Raw genomic sequence first — 24,208 nt, forward strand, 5'->3', positions numbered from 1 at the left:
GGATGAAAATATACCAACCCAAATGGAGCTCAAATCTAGGAAGCATTTTAGTCTCTGTAATCACCTGACACAACTATTACTGATATGCTGCATATATCTACAGTCTGGCCTACAAAGAAATCAGCCCCAGCCTTGCTTCTTCATAAGATTCTGTGTATTTTTCTTACAGCCAGTGGTTCCAAAATAATTCACCTTAAGACATATGTTAACAGCAAGTAATCAGATCAAATTTAATCTTACACTTATACTAATATCTTTTAATCTTTCAAAGACAGGGAGGCTTAGCCCTACTAGCCCATGTATACCAGCTGTCCCTGAGTACTGCTGTTAGAAATGAACACCAACCAGGTTGTATAAGGACTAACAAGGTAGGAATGTCTAAAAAAATAAAAATAAAAATTGGACAGTGGTTAAAAACCCCAATAACCATGCTGTGCTTGATGTACTTGTGCCAGCACTCCTTATCAATTTTAGTCACTGCTGTGCTCCACCAATCAAATAATAATAATAATATCTGATCAGAAGTGGTCTTAAAAGGATTGAGAGGGCAGGTGTAGTTAATAAATTTGGCAAGTTAGGGTATATTCTTAATACATGTCAAAAATAGCCTAATCCTGTTGAAAATAATCCAGCTTTATGTGACCTGTTTAAACCGGCCAAAACACAAACCAATCCGATAGACCATTTTTGGCATCTGGTACGTTACACTATATGGCCAATGGTTTGTGGACACCTGACCATAACACTCAAATGTACTTGTTAAACATGTCATTCTAGCTTTATTCCCCTTTGCTGCTATAATAACACTTTCCACTAGATTTTGGAGCATGGCTGTGGGGATTTGTGTTCATTCAGCCACAAGCGCATTAGTGAGGTCAGACACTGATGATGGGTGAAGAGACCTGGGTTCCAGGTCATCCTAAAGGTGTTCAGTGGGGTTGAGGTCAGGGTTTTCCACTCCAAATCTGGCACACCGTGTCTTCATGGAGCTCGTTTTGTACACAGGGGCAATCTGGAACAAGTTTGAGCCTCTTCACTCTTCTAGTGAAGAGAAATGGTCATACTACATCATACAAAGACTTTCTAGACAATTGTGTGCTTTCAGCTATCTTTGAGGAAGACACACATATATGGCGGCTGTGGCTCAGGTGGTAGAGTGCATTGTCCACTAATCATAGGGTTGGCAGTTTGATTCCTGGCCCACATGACTCCACATACCGAAGTGTCCTTGGGCAAGACACTGAACCCCAAGTTGCTCCCAATGGCAAGTTAGCACCTTGCATGGCAGATCTGCTACCATTGGAGTATGAGTGTGTGTGTGTGTGAATGGGTGAATGAGACACAGTGTAAAACGCTTTGGATAAAAGCACTATGTAAGTGCAGACCATTTACCATTTAGATATGAAGGTCAGGCGTTGTCAAACTTTTGGCCATGTAGTGTTCTTTTCTTAAAAAAAAAACCAAAACAACAACAACAACAACAAAAAACCTTGTTTTCAATGTAGCATTAGCAGCACAATTAGGAAACTGTTTCCATCCTAGCTTGGCATATGTTTTGGTAGCTGTTCCTTTGGCAAGGTGATTTTTTTTTTGCAGGAATATATGACAATGATACATTTTTAGAAGCCTTAAAAAAAAAGTGAAATGTACATGTATAGTTCTTGCTGCGACACAGTTTGAAGTAGTAACATGAGGAGGCGCCCCTTCCTCTTCCTCTCCTCTCGCATGGATGGGACTGAACCACGCCTCATGCTCGCTCACGCCGGCCATATTGACGGGCTTCAGCTGCTCTCTGTCTCTCACTCTCCCTCTCTCTCTCCCTCCCGCTCTCTCACCTTGCTCTGGATATTTACAGGCTAAACCTTACTCCTCTCTTTCCCTTCTGATCGAATTAGCGTGCCAACAGGATACAGGGGCTCTTCAAAAAAGCAGTTCAGGAGGTTTTTCTGCTCCTGTGTTTCATTTTTAAAGGATTTCTGGAGTTTATTTCAGCTCTAGGACGCGGTGCTTCCGCCGAGGTGAGTTATTTGTTGTTAATCGGCTCCATTTGTAGGCTTAGTAAACTGTTTCACCATTATGTTCTCTCTCTCTCTCTCTCTCTCTCTCTCTATGTATATAATATATAATATATGTATATAAAATACAGGACTCATGTTTACTGTAAAGCACGTTTTATATGAAGAAAGGCTCAGTTTGAGTTGTACACCAGGGACAGTTATGTGTGTGATACAGTGTAGCGGTGTAACATCCGCCCAAAGATTAAACAGGACTTCAAGTGTTTAAGAGTTTGCGTCCTGTTTGTAAATATTAATTTAGCAATGGGGGTAAAAAAATAAAATAAAATAAAATAAACCCTCAACATGAGATGTGTATCATTTCCGTTCCAAAGCAAAACACGACGAGTCAAATGTAGGACTGTAAAGCGGATTATAAGAGCCGGAGTTTGAGTAGGCTTCTCCGTATGCTAGAATATCTGCTGTCACAACTTTATTCCGACTCAAAGCCGAGTCGCGTCGCTGAAATACACGGATTAAAGGCTAATTCAGCCTCAGGGCCTGCTCTAGTTTTCATTGTAAATAAACCCTGTGTTGTTTTGTTTGTATTTGTGTTCACAGTTTAGACAGTTCAGAAAGGCCTGCGGTTCGTTTGAAGGTTGCAAGTCTAACAAATGTGGCCTAGTTTGTAACGGTGAATGTAGCGGCGGTTAATTATACCGTGTTTCGATACTTTCCACGATGCGTTAGCGTCGGTATTTTCATGCTAAACGAGTGTGTGGGCAATTTTATAAGTGATAGTTTTTATTTTAATGTCTATGTATTTAGTTAGCCAGGAAAATTGAACGTTTGGTGCAATATTATCGTCCACTCAGTGTTGTGGTAGTAATAAAGAGCGGGAGAGTGTTGTAAAAGTACTTCAGGTTGCTAGTGATGCTAGCAGAAACGTGTATTTTGAAGTAAATTATCACTGCTGTTTGAAATTTTCATGATTTAAACCTAGACAAATATATCAGTGTGTTAGTCGACCGGTAAAAACATTTCATTATGAAATCTTTGTACAAAAAGATCTCTTTTGCTCATCTTTATATATAACAAGCTAAAGAAACAAGATCCCTTTATTGTTCTTCTTTCTTAGAAAGATATATTTTTAAAATAAGTGAATTTTTTGCATAAAGTTTATATACAGGTGCGTCACAATTTTTTTTTTTAAACGTAATTTAATTCACAAAGTGGAACTTTCATATATTGTTGATTCATTACACATAAAGTGAAATTTCAAGGTTCTTTTTTTAAAAAAATAATTAATTTTAAATCTTGATGATTACGGCTTACTGCTCATGAAATCAAAAATCCAGTATATCAAAATTTTCAAATAAAGAATTTATAATACGGAACTGTCAACCTGAGAAGAGCTCTAATCGGCGAATTAAGTCAAAACACCTGCAGAGGTTTCCTGAGTCTTTAATCTCTCAGTCTGGTTCAGTACACAACCACAATCATGAGGAATATGAAAGTAAATTTTAGCATTTCGTTTGGAAATCGAGGTTCCAGAGTCTAGAGGAAAGGTGGAGAGGAACAGAATCCAAGTTGCTTGAAGTTCTGTGTGAAGTTTCCACAGTCAGTGATGATTTGGGGTGACGTGTCATCTGCTGGTGTTGGTCCGCTGTGTTTTCTCAAGTCGAGAGTCGATGCAGCGTCTACCAGGAGATTTTAGAGAACTTCATGCTTCCGTCTGCTGACAAGCTTTATGGAGATGCTGATTTCCTTTTCCAGCAGGACTCGGCACCTGCCCATAGTGCCAAAACTACTAGTAACTGGTTTGCTGACCATGGTATTACTGTGCTTGATTGGCAGCCAACTCGCCTGACCTAAACCCCATAGAAAATCTGAGAGACACCAGACCCGACAATACAGACGAGCTGAAGGCCGCTATCAAAGCAACCTGGGCTTCCAGCACAAACACCTCAGCAGTGCCACAGGCTGATCGCCTTCATGCCACGCCGCATTGATGCAGTAATTTGTGTAAAAGGATTAAAGCCCAGACCGAGTACTGAATGCATAAATTAACATACTTTTCAGAAGGTCGACGTTTCTGTATTATAAATTCTTTATTTGAATATTCTGAGATACTGTATTTTTGATTTCCATGAGCTGTAAGCCGTAATCATCATGATTAAAACAAAAAAGCCTTGAAATATTTCACTTTGTGTAACGAATGTAGAATATTATAATAGAAATAATTAAATTATCAGGGGAAAAATGAACTTTTCCAAGATATTAAAATTTGTGTGTGTCTGTATATATCAGTATTTATCCCTTTGTTGCTATAAGCTGAAAAAGAAGAGTGGCAAGGAAAGGCGGTGTGCCAAGACAAAGAAAAATGAAACTTTTGTGTGTTTTTCATTTTAAAAAAGTACAGTACACTTTCATGGTACAGTCAGTACTGTTTATTTTTGTGATCACGTTCAGCAATATTTACTTTGAGTGTTGTGTTTTCATTCAGTCTCAATTTTAAAAAGTATTGGTTGATTAATCAGTCATTGGCAGGTACTGCCCAACTTGGTTATTGGCATCTGTAAAATCCACTATCGGTCCACCTCTAATTGATAGTTGTTATTGTGCAGTGACTAATGAATTTCTATAATTAGCTGCATGGGTTGAATTTAGCTTAAGCCTTAGTCAGATCGGATTAATTCTATATGGGGTGCTGCGGTAATTTTAGTTGCTACCATTGTATCTCTGGGATTTTAGTTCTGTCTGAACGTGTGTGTGTGTGTGTGTGTGTGTGTGTGTGTGTGTGTGTGTGTATCCCATCTGAAATGAATATTCCCTAATGCCATGTTGGAGAAAAGGTTTCCTCTTTCTTTAGTATAAAGGGAGTATTTCCTGAGTTTAAAAGGTGGAACAATCAAATATAGATGATGTGTAAAAGAACGTGTCAGAGAAGCAACACATCTGGGTGTTTTCGGCGCGTTTTTGAGGTTGTAGCACAGGTACAGACTACTTGCATTCTGACCTACTAATGATTAAACGCAATGTGTGGCTACATGCCCGGCAACAAGCGCTTATTTTATATCTGTATGATTTATGCTGAAATCACTTATGCCGGGTGAATCGAGCATTATCACTACACATGGCCTCTGGCGACATGACATAACACACATGTTTGGAAATTGTATCCTGTCTGAATAGTCTACAAAAAAACAAAAAGAAGCTATAAATTAGTACCATGGCTATTATTTTTTTAATATATATATATATATATATATATATATATAATATATATATATATAATAAAAACATTTCAATGTCCTGTCATCATTTTGCTTTTCCTGAGTAAATACAGAGTTAAACAGTGTTAAAAGTAACGATGATGTCTGCGATATTTCAGAAAGTTACTCTATGAAGTAATTTATTACAGTATTAATGCACGTGGAGATGGTGTATGTAGGTTACATTAATCTCGGGTAAATCCCTGAGCAGACTGTGTTGAGTAAATGAGCAAGTGGCGTTGCTTACATCATTTCACTCATGGACTAAAGTCAGACCGCGTGATACCTCTAAATGATCTATGCTCAGAAGGATGTAGATTTTTTTTTTTTTCGTGTGCGTGTGTGGCAAGTATAGGGATGACCGTACACACAGGTTTCAGTGGAACATGGGGGCCGGGGTGAGAGATGTTGTTCACTTCTCTGTTTCCCATTTGAAGCTGTGTGATTGCACAATCTGTAGACCTCCTGGTGGTGTTGCCTTAATTAATTAACTTATCCACTTTTCTTAAATAAAAATGTCTCTTTTTTTATCGTAATTGCCAAATCTTTCTATTACAATATTATCACAATAGTTAAGTAACAAAATATTAAGTCAGTGATTTTTAAATAGGGGACGTCAGGTAACCCGAGTCATAGGATTGGTCCAAGGAAAATTTATGATTTATATTCGAGAATGTCCACAATATCATGAGTGGAAATTATTGCGGTTGAAACCTCAGCGCTGTTGAACGCTCGATTCCGATTGGTCATTAAGTGTTGATTAATTTTCCATAACAGCAGCTCTGATTGTAGTTCACGTTGCAAGGTAGATCCCCAGTTTATATTCGTAAACAAATCGAAAAACATGTTCTTTAACAAATGAAATGTATAATTGTTGATTATGGTGAAGCTTGATCTTTATTTAACATTTGTGGAAGGAGTCTCCATTGTCAGGAGGTTGTAGTAGAGGTAAAGCTCTATTCCTTTCGGTTTTTCACCACAGGAAAGGTGAAAAATGTCAGGACAGACACCGATTACATTTACATGGACAGTAGTAATCTCATTATTGACCTTATTCTAAATAAGACCATATTGGGATTAAGGTGTTTACATGAGTTGCTTTTAGATTGCTCCTTTCATGTGCCTGTTTTACATGTTATAGAACATAGTGCGATTAACAGCACACGTCATTACGTCACCGCGCCACGCTGTCCGTCGTTCCCTCCAGAATTTCACGCATCAACATACAGTTCGTCTTCGTTATGGTACCGTATACAGTTTTGGGTGTTTTTATTTTTAATTTCAAGAACGCTTCAAGTGCAGGTAATTATTTGTCATGCTAAACGTGCTAATAGACGACTGCTTGAGGCCATGGGCTGCGTCCCAAACCGCGTACTTACCTACTGTATAGTAGCTGAGATACATGCATCTCACCTACTATATAGCAGGTAAGTACGAGGTTTGGGACGCAGCCGTGCTCTCTTGTTTGCCGTAAAACGGCTGAGCACTGCCGTGTGTGTGTACGTGTCCTGTCGCAAAATGCGGTGAGAACTCCCACACGACGTTAATAGTGTGATTAAGGTCTGTACACGTCGATAATGTGACTAAAACAGGAATACTCCACATGTCTTAATTTGATTTGTGTTTACTTCGAGTATGATTTTAGCCAGAATCAGTAATCACTGTTTACATGCTAGTTTCTTAATCAGAGTATCGTCTTAATCGGGGTAATATCGGATTATTGTTGTCCATGTAAACGCACTGAGTGTGTGTGTGTGTGTGTAGTTTTTGTTTCATTAACTTCGGGAAAGAGAAAAAAGAGAGGCTGGTGTGGACATAATTTTTTATAGCTGATATAACATAAGTGAGCGCAGGAACGTACAATGTTAAATGTAAACATAGACTGATTTAAAAAAAAAAAAAAAAGTATAACGTCGTATAAAAGGAATGAAACATTTCATCCTGTTATTTCAAAAACAATCAACATCGAGATGATTTTTCTATAACCGTATTATGTGTTTTAATGGATTATCCAGTTAGCCTTGATAAAATATGAAACAGTTTGTAGATCTTTCTGTCTGGTATTTTTGTAGGTTTCGTATAATTGCTGACTGTATTTGTGGCGCTGTACGAGTTTTTGTGTGTATGAGCGAGGAGTATGTGTAAATGGTTCTTTGTTTCCCAACAGCGATGTTCAGTTATGTCTGTCCTTCATAGTTGGAATGGAATGAATATAATGAATGGAAATGACTTCCTGCAGTCTTATTAATATTCAGAATGCGCGTTTTTCCCCGTGTTTTTAGATGTAGCACACGTGTTTGTCATATTTAAATGAGTGTTTTGTGATGTTAATGTGTAGTGTTGGGGGAATTTTGAAGAATTATAATGTAGTCATTGCCTTTGAGGATGATTTCGTGTTAGTGTTTACTATTTTTAATGTCAGTAAACATGTCCTGTAGGCCCTCGCTGTTTTCCATTATTCACATTGCAACTCTGAAATGTTTTTGATTTATCAACAAATTCGAAAAGATGAGGGTTTTTTTTTTTTTTTTCTTTTTCTTTTTCCTTTCTTCTCTGTGGTTGAAAAAGCTCTTGTCCTGTGAATGGAGAAACAAAACTGACAAGAAGCAATTGGTCTTCAATTTACCCCTGCTAGTGTTCAGGCCTGAGCTGAAAATGTACAAACCGGATTGTTGTTGTTTCTAATGAACGCTTTTGCTAATACTTCCCTTTCACATATGACATTTTACCACAAAATGTGTATGGCCTCGCAGTGGCGTAGCTAGGAAATATTTTCCAGTTTTGAATGCTATAATAAGCACAGCGTATTTTTATCTTCCTTTTTATTAACATCATTATAGCACAATTACCTCGCGAAAATGTTATTCAGTGTCAGATAACATGTTTTGCACAGACGTCAAATGAACAGCTCCTTTAAATCCTTTTAGCCAGTTGTATTGGCTACCAGTTACTATGGTGAGAAACAGGATTAGCCAGTTGGAGTCCTATAATTTTCGGGTTGAAAATTGGACTCGAGATGACGGCCTGTGCTGTACCAGATGTTTACCTAATGCGGGAGGAGGAAATGGCATGTTGATAGATGATAAAATACCATTAAACTCCTATTACTAATGTCTTTAATTATTTTCCGTTTAACTGTCGTAAAGGTATTTTATGGCAATAAGCTGGTGTCATCACCACTCCTGCTGCAGTCTGGCATCAGCCCAAAATACACAAACGCCTCACCTTTATCAGTTTAATTGTGCAGACACTGCAGCGTTTTTATTTAGTACATTTCCTCGCTCTGCTTAATTGACCCTAATTTCTTCTGACGTGTTGTGGGGTATGCTGTATACACTACAGATCCAGACACTGCTGAGTAAGGATTGCGAATCTTGCCATTTGAAATTTGTATATAAAAAAGTTGCATTGAAATTGTTTCAAATCTGAAGTAGCAACTGATCATGAGCGGAAATTAAATTTTAAGGTTTGTAATAGAGCAATCTAAAAACCGAATCTCATGCTTCACTGCTCATGTTTAAAAGTTCAAACTTTCCAAAAAGCATTCAGTAACTCATTGACATTCATTTTAAGTACCTTACAGGAAAAGTATGGCAGTTCAGTGCCTATATCATTATTTGATAATCTACCAAACATTTTCCATTTTCACCTTCAGCAAATACTTTTCATGCTTTGTACCATCAGCTGGGAAAATCCCAAACCATTTTTGCCCTGTTCATGCAGTCTGTCTGCTTTACACATCAGTTAAATTCAGTGATGAGATTTTTTTTTAAATACACAAAGCAGCATAAGACAAATCTGTGCCTGGATCCCTAATGAACAAGCCAGAGGAGACTGTGCAAAGAGTTGGCATGAGGACGAATCCTGTAGAGGAACCAGAGACGAGACAGAACCTGATGCTAGATAGTGGGATTTTAACAATTACTATATATAGTCACAGAGGTGTTAACTATACATCGATCAGCCATTAATCAGAACCACTTGCCTGATATTGTGTAGGTCCCCCTCGTGCTGCCAAAACAGCTCTGACCCGTCGAGGCATGGACTCCTCAAGACCTCTGAAGGTGTGCTGTGGTGTCTGGCACCAAGATGTTAGCAGCAGATCCTTGAAATCCTGTAAGTTGTGAGGTGGGGCCTCCATGGATCAGACTTGTTTGTCCAGCACATCCCACAGACGCTCGAATCGGATTGAGATCTGGGGAATTTGGAGGGCAAGTCAACACCTTGAACTCTTTGTCTTGTTCTTCAAACAATTCCTGAACAATTTTTGCAGTGTGGCAGGGTACATTATCCTGCTGAAAGAGGCCACTTTGTATTTGGTCTGCAACAATGTTTAGGTAGGTTGTACGTGTCAAAGTAACATCCACACGAATGCCAGAACCCAAGGTTTCCCAGGAGAACATTGCCCAGAGCATTACACTTCCTCTGCTGGCTTGCCTTCTTCCCATAGTGCATCCTGGTGCCATCTCTTCCCCAGGTAAGCAACGCACACGCGCCCGGCCGCCGTCGATGTAAAAGAAAGTGATTCGTCAGACCAGACCACCTTCTTCCATTGCTCCATGGTCCAGTTCTGATACTCGCGTACCCATTGCAGGTGTTTTCGGTGGTGGACAGGAGTCAGCATGGGCAGCAGCAAGCTGTGATGCACTGTGTGTTCTGACACTTTTCTGTCATAGCCAGCATGAACTTTTTCAGCAATCTGTGCTACAGTAGTGCTCCCGTGTGATCTGACCAGACGGGCTAGCATTCACTCCCCTCGCTAATCAACGAGCCTTGGGTGCCCATGACCCTGTCGCTGGTTCACCGGTTGTCCTTCCTTGGACCACTTTTGGTAGGTATTAAACACTTCATACCGGGAACACCCTGCAGGACATGCCGTTTTGGAGATGCTCAGACCCAGTCGTCTAGCCATCACAATTTGGCCCTTGTCAAAGTCACTCAGATCCTCACGCTTGCCCATTTTTCCTGCTTCCAACACATCATCTTTTAAGACCTGACTGTTCACTTGCTGTCTAATATATCCCACCCCTTGACACATATATCCACATCCTTGCCATTGTAACGACAAAATCAATGTTCTTCACTTCACCATTGGTTTTAATGTTATGGCTGATCGAGGTAAGTAAGCACATACAGGATGTCTATGCCGAACAAGCTTTAAGTAGGAGTCTTGATGGAAGTATAAGAAAAGTGTAAGTGGATTGCAGTAGATATTTAATGAGGGTAGCAGGTTTGTGAAGTGCAAATCTCTACGGTATTGAGGTGAGATTATTCTTTGCAGCGGGAAGGCGAGTTGTTTATGCAAATAGCGAAGAAGTAGAAGGAGCAAAAAACAAGAATGCATGAATTGATTGTATGCGTTTTGGAACTTTATTATATGCTTAATTCAGTTTGAGGTTCAAATTTTGTATTGCATATGCTCAAGACATGGAATTTTAAAAAATATATATTTTAATAGTGCTGAAATTGCCCCAGAGATTAGCTTTAACTCTCCCAAAGCAGCCATAATCAGCTCACATTTCATAGTCATGGAATCAGTCTAACTGTAACAGCACAAAAGTTTAGGAAGTTATTACATTCATGGTAGAATAGATGTCGGTGCCAATGATGACGCTTTAACGTCGTTAAGTGTATTAATGCTCTCCTCGTTAAACAAACCCACATGTTGGATGTCATGAAATGATCTCCTGACTGAAACCTTAATCCAGCAATTGAATATCTTTGCATTTTCTTGATGTTTTCTAAAGCCAATTTCGTGTCGTTTCCTTCTCGTCTTTGTTTCTACAAACATCACATGATAATAGCTAGCCACTGTTACCCATAGATCTGAAATGTACCTGTGTAGGGGTCAGCGTCGCCATCTTAATGTTTGAAAAGGTCGTGTCTGGACACGATTACTTTCTCTTGGTGACATCCGTAATAAAATTTTACACTTCTTTCCTTTTACGTTCGGTTGGCAATTAATGTCATTCGAGCGTGCTCATGCAGGGATACAGGATGTTCACGTTATACATGGTCATTGTTTTATATGCATTCGTGATTTGAATGTAGGGAGCGTTACTGGATCATATCATTTTATTTACTTATTTGGCAGCATCTAACTTTTAATAGATTTAAGGAGATGAAGTGCTTTTTCATGGTCATGTTCACAGTGAATCTGAAGAGTTTCCCAGGAACACTTGATGCAAAGCAGACACACCCTGGATGGAATGCCAGTCCATCGCATGGCATCTCACACACACCCATTCACATCTAGGGGCTATTCAGCGTAGCCCGTCCATGTACTGGCATGTTTTTTGGAGGTGGGAGGAAATCTGGGACATGCGGGACAAACAAAACTCATGCAGATAGTAATTTGAGCTCAAGGTTGAAGCAGGGACCCTGAGCCTGTGAGGCATCTTATGCATTTCTATCAGTGAATTCTGTCCTAAACATGTTGGATTGTTCTTTTTGTGTGTGTGTGTGTGTGTGTGTGTGTGTTAAAAAAGGACTCTAAAGCAAGCAGAGATACGTTTGCTGAGTATAAAGCATTGTCCTTGGCTAAAAGTGGAAGCTAAGATGGCTCATTCTTGCAATTTTTTTTACCTCTTCCAGGGCCTGCGCCAAAAGGATTTGGGTCGTCCTGTGACGGAGGACGAGTTTCTCCCTTTTTTTTTCCCCCCCTGGATAAGCGGCAAGGGAGGAGGTGAAGATGCCGAAACCGGTAAGTCAAAAAAGAAAGAAAACAAAAACCCTTAAAAACAAATGATGTATGTATTGGAAATGAGCGAGAGACATGTCTTCTGTCTTTTGTTCTGTGAAGGACGTGCGTGATGTTAGGCATAAGGTCTGAGTCTGTAGTAGGACTCTGTTTATGGTCAGATTTGTTGTTAAATGGTCACTCATCATATCATCTCAAAAATAACAGTTGATTTAGTGTGCATTGCATGAGTAGAGAGAAGAGTTTGAGAATTGTTCGTGCTGGTGAGGCAGATTGAGGAAGTGTCTTTCTGCAGGGAGCGGTCTTCGGCTGATGATGTTGGGCAGATTTCTGAATTTGAGTTAGGATGCTTCATTGTCCTTCTTGGTAAATGAACCCGGATGTTGGAGTGATCAAAACCAAAGATGGTCTGTATAGACTTGCTGTACTGGGTATTTTTTTCCTCTCGATGTGCTTTATTATTGTTTTTAATTTGACGTGCTATATGCATATGACCAAAAATATGTGGACACCTGACCATCACACCCATATGTGGGTCCAAACTGTTGCCAAAAAAAATTAAATAATTGGGGACACACAATTGGGTGTAATATAGGATGTCTTTGTGTACTGTATCGTTAAGATTGCCCTTCACTGGAACGAAGAGTCCCAAACTTGTTCCAGCATGACACTGTTCCCTGTACACAACGCGTCCATGAAGACATGATTTGCCAAGGTCGTAGTGGAGGAAATCAAGTGTCCTGCACAGAACCCTGACCGCTACCCCACTGAACACCTTTGGGATGAACTTGAATGCTGACGGACCTCTTCGCCCAACATCAGTATCTGATCTCACTAATGCTCTTGTGGCTGAATAAGCACAAATCCCCACAGCACCACACTCCATAATCTTTCCATCCTTTTTTTATTATTATTAATTTTTTTTAAACTGCATTTTAATCTCTTGGTCTTGGTCATGTGGTTGATATGATTTGCCTTATAGATTACTTTCTATCTGTAATATATGGCAGCTGTTTTTCATTTTATTATGCGCAGTCAGTGTGAAGAGCTCTAAAACGCGATTTCACTTCCTTTCAAATCCTAAATGGAGTTTCGGGAGCATTTCCGGTAACCCTGTACACACTCATCTAAACTTTCTGATGATTTAAGCGCACTTGGTCCTGACTCAACTGTTGCCACAACAAAAGGTGTTCTCACATTTCAGACTCCTTTTGTGGGACTTGCACTTGTTGGTCCCAGTCACATGAGGACAAATCTGGGCTGGAGTGTTATTTTTAGCCTCTTATGGAGGTTGAGTCTCTGATTTAACTAAAGGGGAGCATGCATTAACAGAGATTCAGGCAGGAAATAAATGTACCCAGAGTGCAGTTCATTGACTTTTTGAATTAGGTGACGTTTACTGCTGCCGACAGACTAAGCTAACAATCTCTGGAGTGGCTGTATCCTCGAGATAACTGGCCATAAAGATAAATATTTTAAGCTAATATTGACTGTTACTGATAACACTACATTAGTTCTGATTGCTTTAATGTCTGATTTGATAACCTGTGTTGCTTGATAACTTGAGTGATGAGGGAAGGCCAGAACTTTTTTCACCAGTATAAACAATAATAGGTACATGTACGAGACATATTTGTATGGCTCTATGGTTTATTTGTTTACAGTTTGACTGATTGGTTTTGCAGAAAGGACTGTAGAGTTACGGTTACAACCGTGAATTTGTGGTACGGAGGAAGAAACCATTTGCGTTGAACTAAAGAAGTTTCTACACAGTCAGTACAACTACTAACAAAACCTCCGTTTGAACAGTTTAAAGCAATAAATGCGTATCAGTCGCCTTGTGCGTAATCGCCGTCTGTAACGATATGTTTGTGCTGAGTCGTTGCTGAAGGCTGTGACTTGACGGTTGATAAAATGTTCTCCAAGCCAGTGATAAAACTTGTACAGCTAGGAGTATTTTACATGGTTCGTTAGTAAACTCTCATATTGCCTGTTAAAATCAGGGGAATATGTTCAGGTGTTTTTAAATAATGTCTTGTAATGTCGAACCAGCACTAAGAACGGAGTTAAGAGGACTAAGTGCGAATGGCTGTAATGGCACCACATAACACATTTACGACGCAGCCTTATGTGGAAGCTGTTGATGAGGAAATCAATTGCTTATGTTGCTACATTCATTCACTGTGAACATGAACCTCAGGGTTGCCAAAACTTAAATATAAAGCTGCAAGTGGTTGAAACACGGTAAACCTGGTAAGTTGGTACCCAGGCTAAAGGCGCATTCTTCTGTCGTTGCTTCTGAGAAATGGTCGCTCACTGGAAAATAAAACTGACTGCACAGCGTTAGATGAACGAGTGTTGTGTTTTAATTGTAACTGAGACATGGCTTCATTACAACATTCCTGTTTTGCTAGTCCAATTGAACGGGTTCACATGGTTCTACATTTACAAAAACCTCTTCATCTGGCAAGGCTGGGGCAAAGGATTGTGTGTATGTATACAAATGTTGGTATACAGGTTTCTTCTGTCATCTTTGCAGCAGAGTACCTACTGATAATGTGCCAAGGGAATGTGTTGCCATGAACAGTCCAGGAGCAGTGTTTACTCCAACGCAAAAGAGGATTCAAGGCCATATCTGTCCCAGATCAGTTCACACTTCTGAGCTATTAATCCTTGTGTATCAACGGAAACAGAAAAACCCAGCCACACAAACCATTAAACTGCAAGTAGTTTCAGAGTAGTTGATCAGATGTTCAAGGATGCTGCTACATAGACTTATGAGGAGTCTTGCAGCTTCTGTCACTAGCTTCCTTAGCAAGTGTATGGAGGATGATGTGATCTCTCTTACTGTTGCCACCCATTCTGAGGCCCTGACTGTTGCATTCAGATCAGGAGGCATAACGGTGATCTAGGGAACAAGGACCTTGCCATCAAGAGCGCCAAGGCCTTCTACAAAGAGAACATTTCACCAACAATGACCCAAAGCATGTGAGTCAGTGACTGAACATCCTGCCAATATGAGGAAGTGTCATCCTGCCCACACCAATGATAATGAGTCTTTATTGGTCACATATACATATGCACAGTGAAATTCTTTTCTTCGCATACCCCAGCATGTCATGAAGCTGGGGTCAGAGCACAGGGTCAGCCATGATGCAGCACCCCTGGAGCAGATAGGGTTAAGGGCCTTGCTCAAGGGCTCAACAGTGGCAGCTTGGAAGTGCTGGGGCTTGAACCCCTTAACCGCCAAGCCACCACTGCAATGATGCCTCCCTTCTTACTTCTACGATACTTGACCTCTATGTTGAAGTAACCAAACAGACAGCAATAAGGCTCACAGCTCCTCCCTGATGACCAGGTGTCGACTGCTACGGCAGTGCACAGAAAGAGGAACCTACCGAGGGTGAACCCATGCAAAACTGCTGGCCCTGTCATCATTTGTCCCACAGACTTCACCATCTCACTGGTGCACCTACTATGAGCTGGCCATCATCCCTGTGCTGAAGAACTCTCCTGTTGCACTCATGCCAGTGGTCATGAAGTGCTTCGAGCTGCTGGTCATCTGACCCCAGCTACATTTGACCCTCATCAGTGTGTACACTAGCTAAACCACTCCACCACAGGCATCATGTCTTCTGACATCCACTTAGCCCTATCCTATCTGACCAACAAGGACACTTGTGTTAGATTGCTGCTCATGGTCTACAGCTCCATATTCAGGTAAAGAAATTGTCCCCTTCCCAACGACCTGAGCATTCTACAGCCCTCTATATATCAGCGGTGCAGCAATAAAAACAATGAGCAACTTCAAGCTCCTGCGAGTGCACATCATTGACTTCATCTAATGGTCTCTCAACAGTTTGTCATTAGTGAATGAAGCAGTACAGTTCCTCTACTTCCTGCATGTGCACAAGCTAGCATGCACACCACCATATCCTCACCTACAGTGGCACTATCTTGTATAAAAACTGTTCCATTTTGGACAGGAAAGCACTTCAGCAAGTATTAAGACTTGTCCAGTACATCGTGTTTTCCTGCCATTGAGGACGTAGCTTGTTTTTCATTCAGATGAGCATGGCTATATCTTTTGTTGCTTTAAGTTTGAGGCAGCTTGTAGGCCTGCAGTAATGAGCGAGTGAGTGCATACAAGGTCAAGTGTAACCAGAACTTTAATTGTAGTGAAAACATTTGATATCATGAGTCATTCCCATTCTGTGGCTGAATCTCAAATAGTATTCTACTGGGAATGCAGTGCCCAGTTACAAGTTCTACAACAGCGTTGTGTTGCACTTTGTGCACTGACCATCTACAGTAAATACTCCAAATCCTAAATGGCTAAAATGGGTTTAAAAAAAAAAAAAAGTGTAGTTTGATTTGAGTCACAACTTTGACTATTTGATTAATTTGAGACTGTCGACTTGGCTCCACCCACCTGTCCCTGTTTGGTCCTGTTTTACTTACTTACTGTATGGTAGACAATTTTTTTGTTTGTTTTTGTTACCTGCCAAACGAAACTGCATTCAGGAGTAAAGCCCTACCTCACACTTAACTTCAAAACTGGTCTGCTCTCTTGCATGGTGTCTGTTGTCTCATCTCGGTCCACAACTACAGCCAAACTAAACATCCAGTCTGCTATCTATCCACATTGTTGCTACATTCGTTTGTGTTCTCAGGGAAAGTCAGCAAACCACAACATGCCCTCAGTCCTCTGCTGTTTTGATGTTCACTTATACAACCGTTCTCCTTATGTTTGTGCTGCGTGTTTTGAGTTTGATTTATGGTTTCGTGAACAGGCACAGATGAACCCTTTTTTGTTTTTTTGTTTTTTTTCTTTCCCCCAAATAAAAGATGAGTGGTGTGTTTTTCCTATTAGAGCTGAAGGCACTGAAACCAGCTGTGGTGATTTATCTTTTAAACAAAGTTTGGGTAACGTTGCCGTAGTAGCCGGTCAGTCAAAGTATAGTGTATTTACTGGGAAACATTATATAGGCACAATATGAAAATATGAACACAATTACCTCCTGCTTCTTTCTTCCTCTCTTTGATTATGGGAACGTTTTCTGGAAAGGTCATGCAGGAGCATCAGTAGGAACTGCAAAAAAAAAAAAAAAAACAGCATTCAAATTCAAACCAGGCATAATAACTGCTTTCTGAAGTTAGGTGATGTCTAAAGTCACGCACTTCAAGGTATTCTTATGTATTTCACTAAAAACAAGCGAGGATCATTTTGGTGGAAAATGTAACAGAGCTGAGGATGCTAAGCCCCAAATACTAAATCCCGTTAAAGTTCGTATCTCTATCAGCAAAAACAAATCTGGAATTTAAACAAAACATTGGAACTAAATCCCAAACAAATTGAAACAGTTGCGACAATGGTTAACTTAAATTATTACCACTGTTTGATAAATACTTGAGTATGGTTCTGGTCAGAAAGTGTTTAATTTCTGTAAGGAGTCTCCACTGTCAGCCCTTGACCAATCAGAGTTAAAGCTGTTTCTAGAAGTTTTCCACCATGGGGAGATATGGGGATGGAGGGGTTTGTGGTTTCTTCTTAACAAGCTGCATTATTCTTAGTAACTTCAGGAGTGAGAAAAAGGAGGGGGGAGTTGGATAATATTCTGTGAATTGGACAGTCTGTACAGGAAATCGTGGAGGTTTTATTTTTGTGATTGTTGCGCCCAAAGTTTAAAAAAAAAATAATTGTGATGCAATTTTTGTTTTTCTGTGGAAAACGACTTGAATTGGTGAAATTGCTGTTGCACGAAATTGTTTCGCACGGTCTTTCACAGTGATGTTTGGTAAATGAGGCCTTTTAGCCGTACTCCTGTTCGACGCACGTAAATCGAAGAGGGCTTTGGCTGAATGCGTGTCACGATGATGTCACGTGACGTGTCTCGGCCCGAATCCTTGCAAAATCTGCGGTAAATTTGAAAAAATTGAATTGAAAATAGTCCTCCAAATATTGCGGCGTTTGCTTGATTTTGCGCTCATTTCTAAAATCGTGAAATTTTTGAGGGACTCTGTGATGTTGACTTGAGGATTTTAAATAACCACTTCTCTAGCCTATACTTCTCAACTTAAAATAAACAAATAAATTAAATTTTTCCCCTTCCTACTAAGATTTTCTCTCTACTACACTGGATTCATTTTCAGCTAAATTGAGGCAGATTTTAAAATTCCTTTTCCGTTTGTACCACCGAGTTCTTTCTCTCAGTTGACTGACTAATTTTTGTGTGACTCTTTTTTTCATATTTCGTTGCTCTGTAAAACCTTCTCTCTCTCTCTAACTGCTCCGGGGGCAGCGAGGGTTCCACAGGACGAGCAGAAGGCGCTCAGCGATGCTGTGCTCGCCCTCAGGGGGTATTTATGACCTGTTAGACCTCACAGGGAGAGAGGGCCGTCATGTGGCAGCGCGTGTGCCTGTTTTTTGTTTGCACTTCGTCGAGTGGAGTGTAAAAGGCCAGTGTCGAACTGGAGGTCTGGGTCAACATCCTGTCTGGAAGGAATGAAAGTAGAGTAGATTGGAGCGGGGTGGAGGGGGATGTCATAGCAGGAATTTAATATTTATGGTTTGCTTTACCAATATAACAGTGAATTTTTGATCTCTTTATTGATTAAATATTACACATATTAACAATATTTGTTATACACACGCTTATTAGGGTACTGTATTGTGTGTATATACATGCTAATACCGAGTCATGCAAATACGTTTGGCCTCAGAACAGTTGTAATTCTTTGTGGCATGGATTCCACATGAGGTTGGAAACGATGCTTGGAGATTCATGTTGACGTTACATAATTTGCATCACATAAGTGCTGCTCCTTCATGCTCGAATATTCCGTTCTGTCACATCCCAGATTGAGACGACTTGTACTTTGTGACATGGTGCCTTTGCATGCTAGATGTAGCCATTAAAAGGTGGGTAAATTGTGGCCCGTGAGGGATGAGCGTGGTCATCAACAGTACTCTGGCTGTGGTGTTGAAAACAATGCTGAACTGGAATTAATGGGCCCAGTGCATGCCATTGCAGCATTCCCCACTCCCCACTCCATTCCACCACCAGCCTGAACTTTTCACACAAGGTAGGTGGGGTCCTGGATTCCTGCCGTTGAGACCAAATTAGTCACTGGATCCTCTTTCTCACGATGGCTGACATTTCAGCACCTTTTGTATAGTTTAAACGTATCTAAGATTTCAGAAGATTCTCTCAATTCAGAAGCGGAAAGGCGTTCTGCGCGTCTTGTACTTCTCATGTCCTGTGGTTTCTCAGGTTTTAGCTCGCGTTGTTGCAGTCTGCAGTAGTTGAGTGTTTGTGTCTTTCATAAGCAGGGTTTGTTTTTGTTGTTACCGTGTCTGAGGGGTTAATCAGTACAAATCCACCCCCACCCAAACCCCCATCTGACACTTCACCTTGGCCAATCTCATGTAAATGGATTACAAACAAGGCAGCAGCACATTTAATTAAGATGGGATGGCTAAGTGAGGAGAGAAACCGCAGACGAGGAAGCGCTGTGTGTGTGTGTGTGTATGTACACTATATGGTACGCTGATGTTAAAACACACACCCACATGCAAACATTACATCAGAGCCTTTTATTTTTTTGGGGCAGTAAAGATGAACTGTCGGACATGTATGGAAACACAATGTTAGTACAATGACTTACTGAACGTTTAAGTAGTGATGGTTTTCTACCAGAGTTTTTTAGTTAGGATAGTTTGGATCGATGCATTGATCTAAAAGAATTTCAACAATTGAAAATGACCTCAATTGTTTAGTGAGATTAAATAGATTATTATTATTATTATTATTATTATTATTATTATTATTATTATTATTGATGTATGGACTGTGTAGCTGTTGTGAAATCTTGTCGGAGCTAAGCCTGCGTCCTGTGATTTGCATAAGCCGAACGAGTGGATCAGGTCAAACACAGCACTCGTTTGCCGTTCGTTTGCTCTGGATTGGAAGATGTTTGGCTTAGAGTTTGAGCTTGTTTTGGCTCGAGACCACTCGCAGCCATACAAAAGGCCAGCCATTTCACGGCTGATTGCTGGATTCCTGCGCCACTCCTGATACAAAGGGACTGCCATTCGGAGCTAGTGGCTCGGAAATGACAATTAAGCTCTTCCCTCATCTCTTCTCTGACTTTGTTCTTCCGTGTGTGTGTGTGTGTGTGTTTGTGTGGAGGGTCAGCTGCTTTGTACCGAGTGAGGAGGGTGTGGTAGCTGGAGGTTATTGCTGACTGACGGTATCTGTTGTGAACAATGAAGTCTAATTTGTCTTAGTTTAAGCTTGTAAATGTTGTAAAATGTGCCCTGTTCTCTCGGCACACCAACGTGTGCTTACGTTTTAAAGTAATAGCAGTTAATCTAAATAAATAAATACAATGAAGTTGTTAAACTTTTTAAACCCTAAGGCATTTTAACTTCGTTGATTCCTTTATTGCAGTCACTAGAAAATTCATACATACCGTATCTTTTTTTTATTTTTGTTTGTTTTTGTTTCAGCTACACAGATACATTATTTGATATGTAAATACTAACAGAGAAGGCAAATTAGGTTTGCCATAAAACTGCATCCTACAGATTGCGGAAGGGTCTGAGGTGCGAGTGTGTGGCAGCCCGCACTCGTCAAGCTGCATTATTGGAATATTTCGGAGTCGCTCTTTCACCATTCAGTTGTCATTTTGTCATTTTCAGCTCTCTGTGAGCTACTTACTTTTTACGGAATTTTGTGGGTGGAGCTAAACCTTAAACTAAACGTTCATCCATGCCTTGAACACGAGGACGGAACTCGGCGTTAGAGAAACTTTTGTCAGTCTGGTGGAAATTCTTGTAGATCAACTGGTGTGTGCGGTTTTATTTATTTATTTATTTATTTATTTTTAAATTGAACAAACCAGTTTTCTCCAGATGTTTTGATGATCGTTCTGCTTCTGACAGCAGTACACTCACTCTTGCTCATTCATAAAACATGGAAATAACTTCCTGTGTGTGTGTAAGGGGGGAAAAAGTCTTTATAGTGCATTTAAAAAAAAACAACAGTGTTGAACATTGCACAGAAGCGGAGTTTTGACAGTGTTTGAAAGTGCTCAATCTTTAGATGATTTGCATCTTAATTCTGAGCGATAAACACTTCCTGAGTCATGAAACGGCGGAAAACTGAGAAATGGCGTCCATTCGGGCGTAAGGGTTTTGAGGTTAAGATACTGTGTGTATAATGACAGTGATTACATATTTAGTTTTGTGCTTCAGTACCACTAAAATGAGTAACTTCTGCATGTATGTGCATCCTTGGTGGTTAAATGTAGCGCTCTCGCTGACACTCATGACCTTCCTCCTTATGTAACTGCAGCTGAAATGTGTGTGTGTGTGTGTGTGTGTGTGTGTGTGTGTGTTTAAGGCCGATAGCACTTCTCTCCTTCCTGCTGTCAATTATTCAGCTCCATTCAGCAGCACACACACTCACTCGTGTTCAGAGAGTTCAGCTTGGCTAAACTGTGCCAGTGGAAGCGTGTCTAATCACTCACGGGTCTGTCACCATTATGAATTTGTAGCTGATGATTGTCTTGTGTTTGTGATTAACAGCGTGCTGGTTCCGTTGCGTTTATCCCACTCCTACGAGCATAAAAGTGTAGTAATGCACATGCAGCTTATGACGTATTGCTGTTTATAGATCTTTTAGGACTTCTTTTCTTCTGACCTTCTGACATTAAAATAGCTAGAGGCGCTTCCGAGTGGAAAAGCCAACGAGGTCTCGAGTTTCAATCTTTTTTTTTTTTTTTTTTTTTTTTTGGTGAATCCTCAGACATCCGGCACCAAAAAAGCGTGTTCTCTGGGTGAGGGGGACGGCCTTGTCTTTCTTGATCCCTCTCTCTCTCTCTCTCTCTCTCTCTCTCTCTCTCTCTCTCTGTCCGCTCATGTATGCGAAAGAGGGCAGATAACACTGTTTTTTTTTCCCCCGAGTGGGTCACGCTGCCCAGTTCAAAAAGATGTGGTTGGCTGGCTTCATGTGTCTTCATGGGAAAACCATGTGTTCGCCTTCACCCTCCCTGGTCGTATAATAGGAGAGAGCTGGATGGTGGGTGAGAATTTGGCAAGTGAACAAACCAGGGAGAAAATGTGTGTGGGGGGAGGGGATGGACAAAGGTGGAGTTCTCAAAAAAAAAAAAGCTTTTGGGAATCGATCTCAATTGTAAGCCCAAAAACAAACAAAAAAAAAGATTCCTGTTTTCTTTAAGAATGGCGCCGCTCTGTTCTGTATTAGCAACGCGCTCCTGCCGTGAGCATTATTCACATTTCAACTCCTACACTGGAGGAAGATTGAAGGTCAGCGATCAGATCTCGCATTTCACAACGGAGCCGTGTTCAATCTGCTTGCGTGTGATAAAAGAACATGAAGGTCTAGAGGAACATGCCGCTGTAGTTTTAAGCAGGATCACAAATTCATGATTGGTCAGTTCACTGTAATAGGCTACAATACTGGGTAATATAAAGCTTTTTGTAAATTCAGTTTTATTTGTGCTGATGATTACAGGGAGAAGGAGCTCTGTGTGTCTTCTAGATGTTTAGTGGTGGTAATAATAATAATAATAATAATAATAATAATAGAGGAATAAATGGTAATGCACCTTTTTTCCAATGCCACTATCTTGGCAAAAAAACCCCCAAACATTTCATTTAGTAAGCAGAGAGAGAGCTCCAGAGTTTCTGGAGTGTGACCGAGAAGTGGCAAGACTTTGTGTGCGCGAGTGCTCGACTGAATATGGCAAGGCTGGAGCTTTCATGAGTCACTGAGTAAAACAGAATGGAGAAAGGAAGGCCTGGCACATGGATACGAGAGACCGAGGTAACCCAATCTCAACAGGACGGCTCCCTGGATCACCTTTCGTGTGTGTGTGTGCGCAGAGTGAGCGAGAGTGTGTGCACGCGTGAGAGGGAGAGTGATCAGTAGAGGTAGCTACCCCATGCACATGCGTACCACCTGTAATTCGGCACCAGACTGTGACGTACGAGACACGCATGCACACACACGGGGATAAAGAGTGCCCTCTAGGTCGTCCCTCCTCCCTTAGGCCAAGCAGCAGGTCACACAGGCCAGCAATAGCCAATCACGGAGCTCCGTCATCCGCTACACCTCGGCAAGAGAGCAGGCTGGGAAGCCGAGCACACTTGCCCTTTCAGAGTGCTGAGAGAGCATAAAACTGCACGTGTGGGGGTTTTCTCTCAGACACCCATTGTGACCCTTAACAGTGTTTTTTTTTTTTTTTCCGTTTCACTCACACTCGTATGCGCACACACTCGGACATGCCACGTGCAACACACTCACGCCGACACGCTGTTCTCAGCATCCGGAACAAATAGGAGAGCAAACCGGACGTCTCGGTGTTGATGGCACACGGAGCCGCTCCCCCACCGTGCCATCACGAAAAATAAGTGGTCCAGTTCAGTCTGTTTTTCTTTTTCTTTTTTTCCCCCCCATCTGTACACATGAAACAGCCCTGTCCATGTCCAGGACTGCTTGAATTAGGCCATCGTATAAGCAATTTGAGGTGATTTTGACTGAGGCCTCTTGGCTTTTGTTCACACACTAAAAAAAAGATAATCGTGTGCTTGTTTTCTGTTTGCAGTTTTGTAGTCAGGCAACACGTTTTACAAAATGTGACCGAGCATCTGGCTTAACTTTTTTTTTTTTTTTTTTTTTTTTTTTTTTATATTGTGAAAATTGCTGGTAGGAAAGTGAAAACCCGAGCACGAATAACTGCTAAATAAGCAGTAGGTCATGCAGTAAAGATGTTCTGAAGTGAAAAGCTGAATTTCAGGATTCACTTGAATCCCGAGGAGAAAACAGATTTGTCCAGGCTTCTTTGTTTTGGTAATAGTTCTAGTTCCGCTGCTCATTCAGCTGAACACTGACTGTGCACATTTTTGTTGTTCTTTGCCAAACATTTAATCAATCCATGGTCATTAAGAAAGAGGAACTTTGTCACTTGGGAGGAATGTGTGACGGCGTGACCTCCAGAGTCCTCACCAACATTACTGTGTTTAACTGACTGTATGTAAAGTGAATATTATTATGTGGACAGGAAGACGTTTCATAGCTGTAACTTTACATGCTTGCTATCGTTGGGGAATTTTGAGTCGGTTGAGGGTGAAACAGACATGCCAAAGGGTATGTACAATACAATGATGCCAATACTCAGAAAGCGTCACGATTTAACCAGTACCAGTGATT

The 24,208-nt window shown here is 40.8% G+C and overlaps 1 protein-coding gene across 1 annotated transcript in view; it reads left to right on the forward strand.

Annotated features, from left to right (window-relative positions):
- The first annotated feature begins 1,855 nt into the window (after positions 1–1,855).
- Positions 1,856–24,208, forward strand: part of LOC128602525 (radixin) — a 42,322-nt gene continuing 19,969 nt past the window's right edge. Inside the window, exons 1-2 of the mRNA XM_053616395.1 lie at positions 1,856–2,018; positions 11,864–11,972. Of these exons, the coding sequence (XP_053472370.1) occupies positions 11,961–11,972 (12 nt within the window). The 5' untranslated portion in view covers positions 1,856–2,018; positions 11,864–11,960. The remainder of the gene's footprint in view (positions 2,019–11,863; positions 11,973–24,208) is intronic.

This window comes from Ictalurus furcatus, chromosome 26 (genome assembly GCF_023375685.1).
Source record: "Ictalurus furcatus strain D&B chromosome 26, Billie_1.0, whole genome shotgun sequence".
NCBI classification, from domain to species: domain Eukaryota; kingdom Metazoa; phylum Chordata; class Actinopteri; order Siluriformes; family Ictaluridae; genus Ictalurus; species Ictalurus furcatus.